This window comes from Dreissena polymorpha, chromosome 13, assembly GCF_020536995.1.
Source record: "Dreissena polymorpha isolate Duluth1 chromosome 13, UMN_Dpol_1.0, whole genome shotgun sequence".
Taxonomy (NCBI): Eukaryota; Metazoa; Mollusca; class Bivalvia; order Myida; family Dreissenidae; genus Dreissena; species Dreissena polymorpha.
Genome location: NC_068367.1, coordinates 38,213,415 through 38,232,452, shown reverse-complemented (window position 1 = coordinate 38,232,452; position 19,038 = coordinate 38,213,415). Strand labels below are relative to the sequence as shown.

Here is a 19,038-nt window from a genome sequence, read left to right as displayed (position 1 = left end):
TTATATGATAATCTTTGATATTTCGTATAATTTATCATTTATCTTAGATTAAGTACTTGTTTCATAAATGAACAAATGATTTCGTTAAAACAATTATAATAAACGCGTACGTTTTTAAAACATTACAGGACCAGCTAGTTTGGGCATATACGCATTATTGTATGTTATTTCGTTTGTATTTGTATTGACGTTGAAAATAACATTCTTTCTTGTTTCGCATTCAACATATTTAATAGATATCAAGTTTTCTTATTGAAATTAGATAAGATAATCGATAAATCAGCTCAATATCGAAGACGGTGTGCATTAATATCAGCATATCGATTGGCGATTTATATTTCTTATCTGTTTCTTCCTAAAAAAATCTATATATAATTCAAAGTAATGACATAAATGGATAAACTGTTTTCTGTTATTTTAATTCTCTGAATAAGAAGGATATATGTTTGAAATGACCACTGACTTAGTTTTAATTCGAGAAAGTTGGTGGCAATGTGCTCCATTCATGAAAAGTTTCAACGTTTCTCTCTAGAATGGTAATGGTTATGTTTTTTATATACTAATAATTTTAATTTTAGGATAAAATAAAAGTATTTGTTTTCTTTAAAATAAATTTGTATTGAGGTACGTTAATAATTAATGCTTTTTACACTTAACTACGTTATCGTTTCTTTTTGTGTAGGTGATATACCGGTAGTAAGGGACACTTGTTCGCTGCTTTAAACTTGTACTGTGGCCATTTTTAAAGGTACACGTACAATTGTTTACATACGATTTAAAGTATGTATGAGTCGCGTTATGAGAAAACTGGGCATAATGCAATGCGTAAAGAGTCTTCCCAGATTAGCCTGTGCAGTCTGCACATGCTTATCAGGGACGACATTTTCCGCTTTATGTTTTTATTTCGTTTTAAGGTAGTCTCTTCTACACGAAAATCCAGTTTAGGCGGAAAGTGTCGTCCCTGATTAGCCTGTGCGGACAGCACAGGCTAATCTGGGACGACACTTTACGCACATGCATTATGCGCAGTTTTCTCAGAACGCGACTCAAATGTTGTTTATTAAACCCAGGAATACTAGTATTAAGCTTTCTATTGTGAAACATTTGCTTATTATTACTCCCTTTTAATAAATATGTGCCGTGTTCCGTGAAAAGGGGGTTTAATGCATGAGCGTAAAGTGTCGTCCCGAATTAGCCTGTGCAGTCCGCACAGGCTAATCAAGGGCGACACTTCCCGCCTAAACTTGATTTTTGCTAAGAGACTTTATTGAAACGAAAATTATCACAGCGGAAAGTGTCGACCACGATTAGCCTGTGCGGACTGCACAGGCTTATCTGGGACGACACTTTATGCACATGCATTAAACCCCATTTTCACAGAGAACGTCCCATAATGTTTCTTTTCGTATAGGTACGCTACTGGCAATTTATACTGAAAATATATATTTATACCGCATTACAGATATGATGACTACAATTTCACCTATTTGATAAGGTATATCCTATTTACGTATTTAATTGTGTCTTGACCGTGCAAGATTAAAAATATATACATATGCTATTGCTTAGCTTGATTTTACTCAAACTCGAATATGATCATGTTATTAACTACCCTAAATGTTGTCAGTTTTATGATTACTTTTTATATAAGTAAATAGCAGGAGTATTATAAAAGTTAACAGTAGGCTATTTTATATATAGTGCAATTCGAATTAAGCATTTATTTACTAAGAAATATCTTATTTATTTCCATCGAAGTTGAAAAATTGTGCTTTGAATGTTTGTTATTATTTCATTAGTCTGTCCACTGAGTTTGTTTTGGTAAATTAATTCCTGATAACTATAAGCTGTTGAAGCGAATTGACCACTCGCCAGCTGTCAATCAAACTCACATAATAATCAATCAGATTTCGTTTATTGCGGCCACATGGTCCGACAAACAAAGACTGTCGGAGTAAAGGAATAAGCGTTTTATGAAAACACAACTTAGTGGGCGGAGCGATCGCGTATTTGGCGACTGGTCAATTGTAATATGGATATACGATGAACAAGATAGTTATTAGATAAATGGTCGATTCGAAAGCAATAAGCATCCTCTTTTTGGTATTTGTTATCGTAAACATCAAAATAACGAGATAGACGATTAACAATACGCAACCATCGTGTTTGAAATCGTAATTATTCAATTATCTTTTCAGTTAAGAACTGAAGGCACGTTAAACAATGGCGTATACTGTTTTATGTAAAGCTCATTCAAAATCGGCATCTTCAATTTGTTTCACACACGGGACATTTCTGTGTATTAAATGTCTGCTTGAAAAGGTTGAAGAGAAAGAAGATTGTATCAAATATGATATGACTGACATCGCAGACGAAAAATACCAAACAAAGCTGAAGTTTTTCACAATGCAACACCATGCTTTGAAGAAACAAGAAACATTAAATTACAGAATCAAAGAGGTTAATAAGGAACGAGAATATTTGGTTAAACAAGTGGAAGAGGCACAAGAAACGCTTATTAAAGATATAAAGGACAAAGCTGGCAATATTTTGACGGCAATAAGCAATGAAGGTGCTACAATTGAATCGAAATACCAAGTTTTCGTGAAAGAAATCGATGAAAAGTTAAAACCTTTAGAAGCGGATATTAAACGCATGGAATCTGCAGACTCAGATATTGCTAAAATTCGGAGATCGATAGAGATTTTGGAGAAAGAATTGACACAAAAATACGTAGTTTTTGGCACAGTTACAGCCGACTTTGAAACAAACAAAAAACTAACAGAAACATTTAAAGGCCTTGATTCTCTTGGTACCTTCGTTTTGACAGAGATGGAAGAATACGAACCGATTGGCGGTGAAGACAACAAGGCATTTGCAAACGATGAAAGTGAAAAGAGAGATGTGATGAAGACTAAGAAAACAGATGGAATTGACATCAAAGATGAAGGTGAAAAGAGAGATGTGAAGAAAACTAGGAAAACAGAGGGAATTGACATCAAAGATGAAGTTGAAAAAAGAGATGTGAGGAAAACTAGGAAAACAGAGGGAATTGACATGAAAGATGAAGGTGAAAATAAAGACGTACGGAAAACAGACAAAACGGAGGTAATTTACCGCAGAGAGACCCTGCTCGCTTCTGAAATGTACGATTCCGATATTCGGACATCAAATCCCCAACCTGCTAAACACAGCGATAATCTTGAGAAAGAAGTTAACATGGCAACAATTAAAAGTGAAGAAGAACAACACCAGCCGCCTTCACCGCAAATATCTCAATTGCAAAGCGAAGATACATCTTCAGCAACGTCGAAATGCTGCTGCTGTAATTAAATAATGGACAACACAAAACTAACATGATCGATAAATTGTGATTTTGTAAATTTGAACGAGTGATCATTTTAAAAACTTGAAAGCTCATACCAATATTGCTCGATTCCTTTTCTTTTATAAAGTTGCCTTTTCAAGTTGTGGTAAATTGACAAAATAAAAAAAGATTCGCAAATTTTCGTTGCAGTTATGATATTTGTGAGGAAACAGTAATACTGAACATTTACCATGCTCTAAAATATCCATTTTAATGATGTGCCCCGCACATTGTTGTTGTTCAACAGTTTACAATATGTATATCATTTACATGTAACATTCATAATACTTACCTGTTTACTTTATTTCCTGAGCTAAACATTTTCCAATTTATCTCCACTATTTTGTTGATAGCAACAACTCACAAATTTTTACCTCACGAGCATATTGTATAATCAATCATTTAGGCAAAATGTACAGTGAATTCTGTTAAGTTTTCCAATGATTTTGTCGTTTCATGTTTAAACACTTGTTGTTTGATGAAGATTCTTCCCGTGTTATTAATATTATTCGCTCAAGTATTTCATAAAACTAATAATTATAAAGATAACTCCTCAGTGTTTATTGTAAAGCACTGTATTTTACCCTTTTAAATCCAATTTTATTGTCAGAAAGTTTATTGTTGTCAACATGTGTTCCACCATTTTGTCTTGAATGCTGGGCCGTAGGTTAAGTTCTACTGTATTTGTGTCGTCTGAAATATTGTAACTTTCGAGAAAGATGAAAAGATCGTTCTCTTTTATGAATTCGGTAGGTTTTAATGTCAAAAATTGATTATTTAAGTAATTTTGATAGATTTTTATCGATTTCCAATATGGCGACAGTTTTTGTCCGCTTCCTCCCGGTATCCATGGAACGCGTTCCATAAATGGGTTATTTTGTTGGTCATTATTTGGACGTTTTTTGGGGTGGGACAAAAACGGGTTTTAAGTGGGTTTTATTTGGTCTTTGTCCAGTTTGGGGTTTTTGCCCATCTATGGGTATAAAAGGAGCGGTTTTCACGAATCAAAAACACTTAAAACTTTCATAACTTTAAACACTTGTCGCATAACATCTTAAGCAAAATATTAAAATAACGGAAACGATCATTGTTAAAGTACGTTTTATTGATAAATCTGAATAAGAATAAGAAACATATTTAATTTAGATGAAATTCCTTTCCGCTTTTCGCTACTATTTTATATATTTAATAAGCATGTGTCATTGCACTTAATTTATTAGTGGACTGTACCCTTTTTAAAAGACGACGTGGACACTCAAATCATTAAACCACATTTTTATTTGTTAATATTATATGCCAAGAACTGTAACAGTTGAATTTTGACGCTATATTACAAGCCATTAAATGACAGAGAAATAAAAAGTAAAGCGTCAAACTGACTTGTTTTTCATTAATACTGACGTTACTAACCAACAATTACAAGCCCTATAGAGATGGGCGCTACATTATGCATGTTTTGACGATTTAAAAACCAAATTTTTTTAAAGCGTTGAAAAGCGAAACGATTAAATAATAAGGAGCGTTCTGTTCTTGTCGTTATATTTTGTGATACTACGAGGATTTCTTATATGAAGTATAAAATACATCGCGCATTGTATGAGCACGGATGGCCGAGTGGTCTACGCGATAGACTTTTACTCCAGGGGTCAGTGGTTCGAGCCCAGTTGAGGGTTACTTCTTTTTCTTTCTTTAATTATATTCTTGTCTTTTTTACTGGAGCTTTTTAAATCCAATGTTTACATTTATCAATATAAAGCATTTAGTGACAAACTTCAATATCTGTCAAAATCTGTGTAAAGGTTGCATATATATATAACAATAAAAAAGATGCAAATAAGCTGAAAATTAACTTAGCTTCAGAACGGATATAATTATAAAACCTCAAAGTTCAATGATAATGATCTACAATGCATCAGAGTGGGCATACATTAGCTGTAATAGTGAGCTTTTAAGTTTATAAATGAACTGCACTAATGTCATATCTCGACATCTTTGTACAGCACCATGTCATATCATTTTTTCAGCAACATGTTGAATGTAAAATCGAATTTTTCCACCAAGACGATTTTTTTTCAAGAAACCCTGAAAGAAAAATATGTTACTCGGGGACATTGGTTAATCTAATTGTCGGTGCAAAAACTTTTTCACTGGCATACCTTTAAAGAAATGTGTAAATAAAGTGCTAAATATGAGACAAATCCCTGCATCGTCGATTTTAAATAATATTTCAATTAATCCTGAATATAAATAACCGGGATTTTTCTAACATAGATGGTAATACCTCCTTTGCATATGCAAAAATATATTTAAATTCAAAAATGCCTTTAAACAATTATAGAACTGGATTTACTTACCCTACCGAAATTCATCGAAATCTATCGGCAACTTCTCCTAGCACATCCAACTTCTCACAGCATACGTCAATGACGTACACCGATTGCTTGCTTACTAAACAAGTACACACACATATTGGATTTCTCCCAATTGAGATGTAGATGTCAAGGAAATTGCGCTAAGAACAATAAGCAAATTCTCATTTTAAAGTGGTGGTCAACCAGATTGACGAAAAAAGAAAAGTTCTAAAATACCGAATTTTTTACAATTATTAGTTTATATTGATTAAAATACATGTACCACGACTGGTACATTACATTACTTAAAAAATGTTTTTAAGTTTCCATATTTTCAGTATATTCGGTAATACAATTTTATTGAGTATGACTACCAGGTAATTTGGAGAGTTCTGTTGGTGTCGTTGTATTTTGTGGAACTACGAGTATTGCTTATATAAAAAATATATAATACAACGTGCATTGTATGAGCATGGAAGGCCGATAGGTCTTAATGGGAGACTTTTTACTCCAGGACCCCAGGGGTCAGTGGTTCGAGCCCTGTTCAGGGTAACTTTTTACATTTTATTTTTTATTTTTTACTGGAGATTTTAAGATCCAATGTTTAAATTTATCAATATGAAGCATTTCATGACGGTATTTTAGAACTTTTCTTTTTTCGTCAATCTGGTTGACCGCCCCTTTAAACTACAATACGGTGACATATCTATTCCACCGTATCTACGTATTATGTTTACAAGATGTATATTTGCATATTGATTTTAAACGTGGACATATATGTGCCGCGCTCTGTGAAAGGGGGTTTAATGCACGAGCGAAAAGTGTCGTCCCAGATTAGCCTGAGCTGTCCGCACAGGCAAGTCAGGGACGACACTTTCCGCCTCAACTCGATTTTACTAGGAAGAGACTTTCTTTGAAGAAAAAATATCATTAAAGCGGAAAGTGTCGTCCCTGATAAGCCTGTGCGGACTGCGGACATAACATTCTCATTTAAAAACGTTATGGTTTTGGGAAAAAGACAATCACACACACAGAAGGGAGCATCATTTAGGGGTGAAAAACAATCAAGTTCACTGTGGAATTGCCCTGTAATAATTTATAACCTACAAATAACGCAAAACATGCAACGAAAAAGACTTAAAAATATTTGAGATTTGCAAAGCAAAGTCTTTTAGGCTGACCGTACTGAGTAATAACAGCCAATGTTCTTAACGTTTGTCTTTTGGAACACTGAGTTACCAAATTCGACAACAGTTTCCGTTCCGTAAGAATATAGCAGTACGCCATTCTGCTGGAAGAACTCGAAAACTCGTATCTTCGATCTTCTTGAAGTATTTCATCTCTCAACATGCTATAGCGACTTTAACTTGTAACTCAGTAAGGTAGTGATGTCATCTTAATCGAGATGATAAATATCTTTAAGTGCAATATTTCGAATCCTTCAACTTTGTTTGCCACATTTGAATTTGGCGATTGTCTAGGTCATTAACTGCGACTGATTGCACCGATTATGTCCAAAGAAAATTGACCGTTCTTGGCCATTCTCAACAGCCACGACACATCGCTCGTTGTATTTTCTTTCATTTCTTTTTCTTTGCGATCGTTCACGTCAATATCCACGACACAAGGCCGCGTGTTTTTCTTTTTTATCATTTGTTCTTACAATTATCCATGACAAAACTGCAACTGCTAACATGTGTTTTCTTTCCTATACCTTGTTCATGTCAATAGTCTACGTGCATATACCTGCTTTTTTGTTTTTTTATTGTTATTCTTTGATATTGTCCATGTTAAATACCGCGACATATGACCTTGTTTTTTTTCTATGCTTTGGTTTTGACCATGGTCTAGTCAAAAAGAGAAACATATGGAATCGTTTTTTTTCTCTTTTGTATTATTTGTTCGAAGCAATTTTAACGTCTATAACCGAGACACATTGCGTCAAGCAATAATCCACGGCCGTTAATCACGGGCGCCTACTCTTTTTGTAGATGCTTTATTTCAACGAGCCAATGCTACTTCCGAGGTGGCGCTAAGGGCAGGATGTTTTAAATATACACGGATAATTCTACAGGGTGAGTAGGTTTTATATGTTTTGTTTTCAACAGATTTCGCGTTATTTCAACAATCGGGCAATGTAGTTCGATTCGCGGAAGATACATTCATCAACAATTGTACATAAACATATAATCTCAACCCATTTGAAAACGCGAGTAACTTTATAAATTTTGACATGGTGGGGGTTTTCAATAAAATAAATCATTTTTGTCTATGCGACGAGCGAATTAAACCAAATTAAATCGCTAACGATATCAAAAGATTACTTAAACATAAACAGGTTGCTGCGTTCATTACAAAATTGGCTTCTTGCCTGTGTAATAGATAATTTTGCATCCCTTCAAAAGAGATGGAGCCCATGCCAAGGAGGTTGCGCTAAGAACCAGAGTTGGCCTCAATGCACGATGTATGATTTAACAGTCGTATCACAATAAGATCATCATATGAACTAAATTTGACAGATAATGTTTCCTTTTTTATACGATTTTTTTCCAACGCAAATTTATAAACTCAAATGTATACAGAACATATACGCGTTCTGTAAAAAATGAGATTTAAATATTTAAATACATAAGGAACCAACTCAGTTAGGAAGAAAAGATATCTGAATAAAACAGAATGTACGATATACACAACAAAGCTTATACCAAATAAATCAAATAACTAAATAGCCAACATTTAAAAACTAGTACAACAGATTTGTTCAAACACTGAGGTAATTCACGAGAACAGAGGTTACTTCTACTTGGAACGATGAGTTTTGTCTCGTAATGCGAATTGTTATTTCAATTAAAGGCGCTATGAAACGAATCCTCATTATGCTAATATGATATTTCTTTCCATTTACAGTTTAAAAAGCATAGGTCGGTCTTATTCGTTAATCATTTTTATTCGTTGAAATATGCCTTTGAGTGAATAATTATTTGGATTATCGTTTCAATCAGAAGTAATATCTTTTATCGGGAATAATATTATTATATATACAAGTGTGTTGTGCATGAACTATTTTGACAATGTTGGGTCTGAAGTAATTTTATTTATTGAATATAACACATTTTGAATATAAATCATTCAATCTGTGTTATTTAAGAAGCTGAATTCTTAACGGAGTTGATGTCATATATAATTAAATATTTACATATTATATTTTATAGAACATCTGATTATTCTGTATAAATGAGTGATTACGTATTTACGCTAAAACATAAAAAATCACATAAATAAGGAAAACTTTTTATCAAATTTAAGATATAATTGTTAAAAAACTGTGTTACCATGTATCGTGCATGGAAGCCACCTCCTGGTCTTAACGATACCTCCTTGGCGTCGGCTCCAACTCTTTTAGAAGCATGCACAATTATCTATTACATCGGCAAGAAGTCAATTTGTTTGTGAATGCAGCGACTTGTATGTGTTTAAAGAAATCGTTTGATGTCGTTAACGATTAAATTGTGTGGAAATTAGCTTGCCACACAGGCAAAAAAAATCGATTTGCTTTTTAAAATTCCACCATGGTAAAACTTATTAAGGTCCTCACGTTTTCAAATGGTTTGTGGTTATATGTTTTTGTACATTTGTGGAAGAATTATTCTTCGATGAATCGTTCTAGATCGCCCGATTAAAAAAAACCTTAATATGTTGAAAAAAACATATAAAACCTACTCATCCTGTAAAATTGTACGTGTATATTCAGAACGTCCGGTCATGCGCACCATCCCTAAAATAGCATTTGCTCTTTTATGTATGCTTCTAAACAAACTCAGTTAGGAAGAAAAGTATCACCCGTGATTAACGGTCGTGTTATCGCGACAAATGTTCATGATTTGTTTCTGTTCTATCAAATGTTATTTTGTGTGTTCTTTTTCCAATGTCTACGTTAATAACTGCGATTGTCAAGGTGAATGTCGGCTTACGCGAAGACAATGCATTCTCATCCGCGACATCCATCCTCCTATAGGCCCATCAACATGATTTTAATGTCGACGGGCAAACCTTGTGCGCATGCGCCGTGTTTGATAGCCTCGCTCTCGCGCGGCACGCGCTATGACGTCACTTCCGTTTCCGATGTCTTCATTCTCGCTCGCTTCGTCGTCTGCTTCGTAGGATAGATTTCGGGCACGGAATCTGTAAATATGACGAAAACAAAAGTATTGTGAATGTTTAAAATTAAATTGGATCGAGATGGACCTTTTTAAGGAAAGTAATTGTTGGCTGTGTTCACATATGTAAAACATGTAGTACTTACTTCAGAACAATTATAACAGACGACAATGTTTTATTTCAAACCATAGACTATCATCATCATCGGCATCTGATTTGAAATCACCATAAACACCAACCGAAATATTACACATGTTACAGGCACTTCTAGTTGCGTTCGTTTGAATCATTAACATCCTCCTCCTCCTCCTCCTCCTCCTCCTCCTCCTCCTCCTCCTCCTCCTCCTCCTCCTCCTCCTCCTCCTCCTCCTCCTCCTCCTCCTCCTCCTCCTCCTCCTCCTCCTCCTCCTCCTCCTCCTCCTCATCATCATCATCATCATCATCATCATCATCATCACCATCACCATCATCATCATCACCATCATCATCATCATCATCATCATCATCATCATCATCATCATCATCATCATCATCATCATCATCATCATCATTATCATCATCATTATCATCATCATTATCATCATCATCTTCCTCCTCCTCATCATCAACAACAACAACATCGTCATCATCATCACCATTATCAACACAACAAACACCATCGTTTTCATCGTCCTCATCATTAAAAACATAATCATTAGCAAGAGAGGCTTTACCAGTTATACTTAGTCTAAGTTTGTTTTATCAGGAACAGCAAAATCAGCTATAAAAGCATCGGAAAAAAATTAAACCTACCTAGCCTCCGCGCGAGTTTGACGTGTCTGGTTCCGGATACGGGCTCTCACCTCCTCCGGCACAACTCTGGTGGTGCGCACAAACCGTGCAGATTCGCGACCTGAAAATTGGAGTCGAGTTTGCAATTACAATGCGGAGGCTAACAACAATAGACCTAACAACGATATTTTTCTGGCGTGGAACGAATACAGGATTTCGGTTTACGGGCTGCGGAATATTTAACCATTACCAGCCGTTCAAAAAACAACAACATCAAACTGTACGACACCTTTCAGAGTAACGTGTCTTTGACAAGGAAGCATAGTTTATCAACCATATTGATGCGAAGGTATGTACCTTAGACCTTTTTCTTTCTTATATATAAGTGACAAACAACTTGTGATACTTGCATATTTTTCACCGAAGCAAGTGGTGTTCGCTTGGTGCAGACGGCGCTTTGCTCTTAAATGATATCGTGAATTTAAAGAAACAAACTGCTCAACAGGACTTAATAATTCATAGGAATATTTTTAATACGGTAACATGTGCTACATAATAACGTACTTCAAATTTATTTTACGTGATTGAAAATGTCGAGTCTTCGAAAATGTTATAAGGACGGTAGGGGAAGGGGCGAGGTAATAGTTAATAAATTCGCATCTGCAGAGTGTGCATTAAACCATTCAGAAAGGTAAAACATAAGCCAGACAAAACCATTTGTTCCCGCTAACAACTCTACATGTAAATCAATAACGCAATTAAGATCGATAGGACATTAAGAATAAATGAGAACATTCAATAACATGGAGAAATTTTCCCAATAGCTATTTAAAATTTCCCTTTTAATTATTATTTTTTGGTTATTTTCAAGTTTATTTAACGCATACGATCAAATGACTCAAATATAGTTATTTCTACAGATCCCACTTTTTGCTAAAGTCGTGTGTTCCTAGTCATGTCTGTATAACATTTTACCACGCATTTTTCAATTTTTGGTGGATTTTGTAAGACACTAATCAGATTGCATATAATTTTCATATTAATGTTCTGATCAGTTATATAAGATTTTACCATAAATTTTGTCACTAGAGTGTTAACATGATAAATGTTTACGACGGACGACGCACGACAAAGGACGATCAAAAGGTGATCAGATTAGCTCATCATAAGCACGACGTGCTCAAATGAGCATGAACGAATCAAACATTAACGCATTTTAGGGCCTCTACTTAACCAACGGAAAAAAATTAATGTACCAAATTCTCGATTCCGCCCAACGCTTGCGACCAAGTTTCTGTTGAAAGCGTCTGAGTGATTCTCGGAATGCAGGCTTTCATGTGACGTTGAGGAACTTCCGGCTCTGTCCAGGTCAGGACGCCAGTATGGTCTGCGCTCAGCATTCTTAAATTATATATGAACGTCAGGGCGCACGATTATACATATATTAAAGCAACTTTTACAGGTGGACATATAGTAACATTTATTATTTAAATATTCGAAAGATAAAGCATTTCAAATATAACCTTGATAAAATAGCTTTTTTATTCAGAAAAAAGGTAAAATGTTCAGATTTAAAATGGGTCATTTTCGAGTGTGGTTAATTTAAATACCATCTCAGGATCAACATTTAAGCTTAATCTAAGTGCAAACGTGTTTCAATACATGCAAGCTATAAGAGTAACTATTATTATCTATCTAAACATGCCAAACATATTGTGTATCAAAAAATAAGATGGCACCTGAAAATAAAGGAAACCGTAAAACACCTTTAAGTGATATTTGAATATCTTGTAAGTACCTCAACTGCAGGGCCCTGAGATCCCGAGGGTCCTGGCAGCGTTTGTAATGACGTCATCACCCGTGACGTCGTCACAGTTCCTTGTCGTGACGTTGAGGGTTGATCATAGGCACTCGTGCCTTGGTTTGACCGCTTCACACATTTCATCCGAGTAGTATTTGAGCGCGATGACCGAACGCTTCCAAATGATATGGAAAAAGATCTCGTGCGCATGCGAGCGGCGCAATTCATATCGGAAGCATTCCTGCGCACCAAACGCTTTATTTTCGGCTGGTTCCTTGGTCGACTTTCGGTATTTGCGACGTAATTTCCTCGCGTATGAAACTGGCTCGGTATGGCCCGATTTCTGAGGACCATTGATTCGTGTTCGACATTTCGAGTTGGGCGTCTGTCGTTCATCCTGTGCAGCATGCGTTGAGTTGTGGTCCCTGAATAAAAGCGATGTATTTAATGAAATTAACATCGGACCTGTGTTACCGGAACATTAAATTATGTATTTACCCGAAAACAAAACATTAAGTGATACAACTTAGGAATTAGAAAACCTGATTTCAAATGAACGCAGCAGAAAAAAATAGATTTTTTAAATTATAAAAGAGATATATCTATAACATCTAACCAAGTGTCTCAAAGTGTAATTACTATGATATTTTCAATATTGCATGCCTCATTAACCTTGAACTTTGACATGTGGATGCTCTTCTTTTCTTCATGATCAATAAGCTTGATAGTTTATATGTATCTTGTCCTGAGAAAACTGGGCTTTATACATGTGCGTAAAGTGTCGTCCCAGATTAGCCTGTGCGGACTGCACAGGCTAATCTGGGACGACACTTTACGCACATGAAATAAGCCAATTTTTCTCAGAACAAGACACATATGATGTTTTTAAGATATAGTATTTTATAGATATTGTGTAGACAAGGTATTGATGCCACAAGCTTCTGTGGCCTTGACCTTTCACTGAATATCGAAAGGCTGCTGTCAAATTTTATACATATATGTCACAGAATTATAAGAAGAAACGTGTGCTGAACTGCGCTATACTTATATAATGTTCTCATTTTGGATAACATACATCTGGTTCCGGAAATGACCTCATCGCAGACCATCGATGAAATAACATGTAGATAGATAGATAGATAGATAGATGGATGGATGGATGGATGGATGGATGGATGGATGGATGGATGGATGGATGGATGGATGGATGGATGGATGGATGGATGGATGGATGATGGATGGATGGCGGATGGATGGATGGATTGGATGATGGATGGATGGATGGATGGATGGATGGATGGATGGATGGATGGATGGATGGATGGATGGATGGATGGATGGATGGATGGATGGATGGATGGATGGATGGATGGATGGATGGATGGATGGATGGATGGATGGATGGATGGGGATGGATGGATGGATGGATGGATGGATGGATGGATGGATGGATGGATGGATGGATGGATGGATGGATGGATGGATGGATGGATGGATGGATGGATGGATGGTTGGTTGGGTGGTGGTGGGGGGTGGGTGGTGGGTGGGTGGGTGGGTGGGTGGGTGGGTGGGTGGGGTGGGTGGGTGGGTGGGTGGGATGGATGGATGGATGGATGGATGGATGGATGGATGGATGGATGGATGGATGGATGGATGGATGGATGGATGGCTGGATGGATGGATGGATGGATGGATGGATGGATGGATGGCTGGATGGATGGATGGATGGATGGATGGATGGATGGATGGATGGATGGATGGATGGATGGATGGATGGATGGATGGATGGATGGATGGATGGATGGATGGATGGATGGATGGCTGGATGGATGGATGGATGGATGGCTGGATGGCTGGAGGATGGCTGGCTGGCTGGCTGGATAGCTCGATAGATCGATAGATAGATAGATAGATAGATAGATAGATAGATAGATAGATAGATAGATAGATAGATAGATAGATAGATTTATTACAATATTGTGCAAATAACATGGTAACAATAATGGTAACAACACTACAATTAAAATATAGTATATCGATTTTTAAATATAAATATATTGTTTACATATAAACAATTTATAAAAATAATTAATAAATAAATGTCTTATAATGTACCATATTAGTCACATCAATATCAAGGATAACACAAGAAAGGGGAATACGCCCCTTATTTCCATTGTGGTCCTCAATAGTGGTCTGACGAAGAGAGGTTTAAAATAATTTTACACTTAAATGAAACGTGATCGATATGGAGCAAAAAGCACATATAAATTTTTTTCATTAAAATAAATTAGATTAAAGCGGGTATATACGATTTTTTTATATGTGTTTAATTTTAATATATTGATAAAATATGTTACAATAACACAAAATAGGCAAGAAAAATTAAACATTAAAGCCGAATTTCATAAAATGCAGCAAAGACAATTTAGCGCCCCGAGCCGATAGTGACGTACATATTTTCCTACAATAACCGAAGCATTCGTCTTTGTATTATAAACCGTTAAACAACGAGGGGTGTTCCAGAAGTTCGCGGATTTTCGCTATAACTTATTAGTTTGCTGGTAAAAGTCAATGAAATTTACATATTATACAAACCAATTATCACGGACTTAATATATAAGCTAAAAATGCATGAATTCCATAAAGCGCTTTTGAAACGCGTTGCCATAGAGACCTCAGTAACGACATGCGGCGCACGCGTGTATTTTATTATAAGTATGAGCGTTACGCGAATTTAAATTTGGTTTAAATGTCGTTGAAAAACAGAATTTACGGCAAATTTCACGTTACAGCGCCTAAGTCCTCCTTACAGCCCGGATTTGGCCCCTATGGACTTCCGCGTCCTACCGGAAGTTAAATCACAGTTGCGCGGTATTCGCTTTGCAAGTAAACAGGAACTTACAGTTGCAGCAAAGCGAATCGTGTTGTCTTTTGACGCTGACTGGTATAGAGACACTTTTGACAAGTGGATTTCCCGACACATAAAGTGCATTCGCGTTGGAGGTGATTATGTGGAAAAGATTTGACAGTTGTTAACTTCATAACGTCATTGACGTTGAACAGAAACGTTACACGTGCGTCGGTGTGCGCATTGTGCACATGTTTAAATCTCTGATATATATTTATTGTTTTATGTATTTCCATGATATTTTGAGAGTAGATTTGGAAAGGACGAAATATTCTTAACATGCTATTTGTTTGTCCATTTATGTTACCAAATGAAATTTATAGCGAAAATCCACGAACTTCTGGAACACCCCTCGTAAGTTTAGATGCACATCGTACATGTATGGTATACATGCTGGCGAATTCGGCTGTACAGCCGTTTTCAATTTCAGAATTAAATATCTGGCTTATTTCGCATTTTTCGACACATGTTCTTCTTAACTTTTATTTTAATTTATATTGAAATATATATATAATAAGTTGTTTACACAGTTTATATAAATTCATAAACATTTGACAAAATCGTATATACCCGCTTTAAGATGAAAGACTTAAATGACTATAATGCTACTTAAAACTGACAGGAACACAAGACAACTTGGCCCAATATTTACCTACGAAATCATATCACAGTATTGCAAAACATGTTGTAAAAATTAAACTAAAGATGTTTATAACTTTACAAATTAAAATATTGATCCCTAGTTGCTTTTTTAAACTGGGCAAGGCTAGACAGATTCCTTATATTAGTAGGAAGAGAATTCCATAGGTGAGACCCAACATAAGAAAATGTCTTAGATCCAAAACCCTTAGCAGGTGGGTGCTGGAAAGATCCCTTTTCTCTGGATCTTGTATTGTACGAATGGACAGTTTCTAAAGGTTTAAAATATTGACTCATATAATCAGGACCTAGACCTTTCCTTGATTTATAAACATGGCACAATGTAATTTGCTCAACTCTTTTATTAACAGGTAACCAACCGAGGGATTAAAAGTGACTGTGTTCAATGTGTGACCTATTTCCTAAATTAAGAGCAAATCTAATCAGTTTATTTTGAGTGACCTGTAGCTTGTTCTTCCAGAATTTGGTCAGTCCATAATACAAAGAGCAACAAACATTATCAAAATGACATTGGATCAGAGAAAGTACCAAAAGTCTTTTAGTATGGACTGTAAGATAATCTGACTTTCTATACATGAATTTTAACCCTTTGCATGCTGGATAATTTGTCGTCTGCAAAAATATCGTCTGCTGAATTTCTAAAATTAGCATTTTCTTTGATTTTTTTGAAGAATATTACCAGATTAGTAAACAGTTTGGATCCTGATGAGACGCCGCGTTCTGTTGCGTCTCATCTGGATCCATACTGTTTGCAAAGGCCTTTAAAATTCGGTTCCAGCACTGAAAGGGTTAACCTTGCATTAGCCTTATTGATTATAGAACTGTCCATAGCTTCACCTGTAAGATTCTGATCCAATGTGGCACCAATATATTTCACTGAATAAGTAGATTTGATACTTTGCCCACTGCAAGTAATATTAAGCTCGCTGTTTGATTTGACGTTTGGCTTGGAACATGTAGTTATAGATTTTCTTTTTGCGAGCAGTTTGATATCAGTTGACAAAAACATAAGTTATGAAAACTCACAGTGTTGCTGGACCGGAAGTGGCTGTCGAGGCTGCGTGTCGGGCCGTCTGATGCTTAGTCGGCTGCGCAGACGGTTACGGGGACGTGTATCTATTTCTCTACAGGTATAATAAAAGGTTTCGAATTAATTGTATTAATGTATTAATTGTATTTTTTTTTATCAAAGTTATTTTTTGTGGTAGATAATTTATATGCAAATATTAGTTTTCGATAAGACGGGGATGTCTTTAAATGTCTTTTTCTTGATCATGCCAAAAAAGTGTATGCATAGTAAGATCACATATATAAGCTACACAGATGGTTATTATGTACAGCTAAATATATAAACTACCCTAAAACGTAAGAAAAAATGTCTCACGTTTAAAACAATATAAATATTGATTGTGAAACATATATATATACTACATTATTTAAATGTGTAATATCTGTTTTATTGTTGTTACACGCACTGCGAAGATAATTTCGAGATTCTGACATCGCTTGATAATTCTTTTGGCATTTTTATTTTATTTAGTGTATTGCTGCTACAATACATGTATACTGCGAACATAATTTCGTGATTGTACAATGGCTGGATTTTTTTCGGGCAATTGAAATGATAACTACATTTACAACTTTGTATGCTGAAATAATCAAAATGACCTCGTTTCGGGTTGGTCATTTCATAGTTTGTTTTATCTTTTATTTTGTGGAAAGAAAACTCAGCAACTGTATGGCATTATAGCAGATGGTAATAGTATATAAAATATAGCGTATTCTGGGAAATCGGAGTTGAATGCATGTGCGTAAAGTGTCAACACAGATAAGCATGTGCAGTCCACACAGGCTAATCAGGGACGACACTTCCTGCAAACACTGTTTTTTCGCTAAAAAGGGATTTGATCTAAACGAAAAATGCCATAAACGTGGAAAGTGTTGTCCGTGAATAGCCTGTGCAGACTGCACAGGCTAATGTTGAACGACAATGTATGTGAAGGCAATAAACCCAGCTTTTACTTAAGAGATGCTCAAATATAGCGTCAGCGGCTACCTACCGGGCTTGTCCTCTCGTAACAACGCCTGCATAATGCCCCTCAAGATGGCGTTCTGCTAGTCTGCTCGGTACCCAGGCGGGACGAGTCATTTGTCAAAAACTTTGAGCGAAATATGTTTAAATAAGCGATTAAAACAACAAATCTTTCGATTTTTTGTTTTATTACAGCGCTGGTGTGCACGGTTACTGTTTACAGCTTCCGTGACGTTGTTATAGTGACAACGTCATAATGCGCACAATACGACGTCACGTGGTCAAAAGCGGCCAATGAAATCGATCGTTTTTAACGAATGACGCTCCGGAATATAACGGACCTATATTCTTACTCGGAAACATTCGTATTAGATAAGAATTTACGTACGACACGCACGGAAACAAGCTGCATAATCATTGATGCAAAAGCACCATCAGTTGAAGAGAAAGTAGCTGTATCATTAAACGACGACGACGGCAATAATAATAATAATAATAATAATAATAATAATAATAATAATAATAATAATAATAATAATAATAATATAACAAAAATAAAAATAAAAATAACACCAAAAACATACTACTACTACTACTACTACTACTACTACTACTACTACTACTACTACTACTACTACTACTACTACTACTAATAATAATAATAATAATAATAATAATAATAAAACAAAAAATGCTACTACTACTGCTGCTACTACTACTACTACTACTACTACTACTACTACTACTACTACTACTACTACTACTACTACTACTACTACTACTACTACTACTACTACTACTTCTACTACTAATAATAATAATAATAATTAATATATTGATAACACACATTTTATTATCATAAGTAATAGTTAGTAATTAGTAATAATCATTAGAAAACGTATTAGCCATTGTAGAAGAAGAAGAAGAAGAAGAAACAAGGCAACGGGGAAACACATTTTGTAAATAATTGAACATGTTGGCTTGCTG

General features: G+C 35.5%; 2 protein-coding genes across 7 annotated transcripts; one reads left to right on the top strand and one right to left on the bottom strand.

The window, feature by feature from the left end:
• Positions 1–346: 346 nt before the first annotated feature.
• Positions 347–4,240, top strand: LOC127856023 (uncharacterized). 6 transcript variants are annotated; one of them, XM_052391996.1, is made up of 4 exons: positions 347–536; positions 683–748; positions 1,463–1,495; positions 2,199–4,240. In XM_052391996.1, exon 4 carries the CDS (start codon positions 2,224–2,226, stop codon positions 3,331–3,333), a length of 1,110 nt encoding a protein of 369 aa, XP_052247956.1. In that variant the 5' UTR covers positions 347–536; positions 683–748; positions 1,463–1,495; positions 2,199–2,223; the 3' UTR covers positions 3,334–4,240. The 6 variants fall into 6 exon arrangements, with proteins under 6 accessions (XP_052247956.1, XP_052247955.1, XP_052247961.1 ...); XM_052391995.1 differs by having other exon boundaries at positions 1,412–1,495; XM_052392001.1 differs by lacking the exon at positions 683–748.
• Positions 4,241–9,150: 4,910 nt separating this feature from the next.
• On the bottom strand, positions 9,151–18,444 carry LOC127856025 (uncharacterized). The gene is made up of 6 exons (XM_052392003.1): positions 18,080–18,444; positions 17,046–17,143; positions 12,446–12,873; positions 11,904–12,048; positions 10,669–10,768; positions 9,151–9,900 (listed from the first exon to the last, which is right to left on the bottom strand). Exons 1-6 carry the CDS (start codon positions 18,166–18,168, stop codon positions 9,750–9,752), a joined length of 1,011 nt encoding a protein of 336 aa, XP_052247963.1. The 5' UTR covers positions 18,169–18,444; the 3' UTR covers positions 9,151–9,749.
• Between the last annotated feature and the right edge of the window lie 594 nt (positions 18,445–19,038).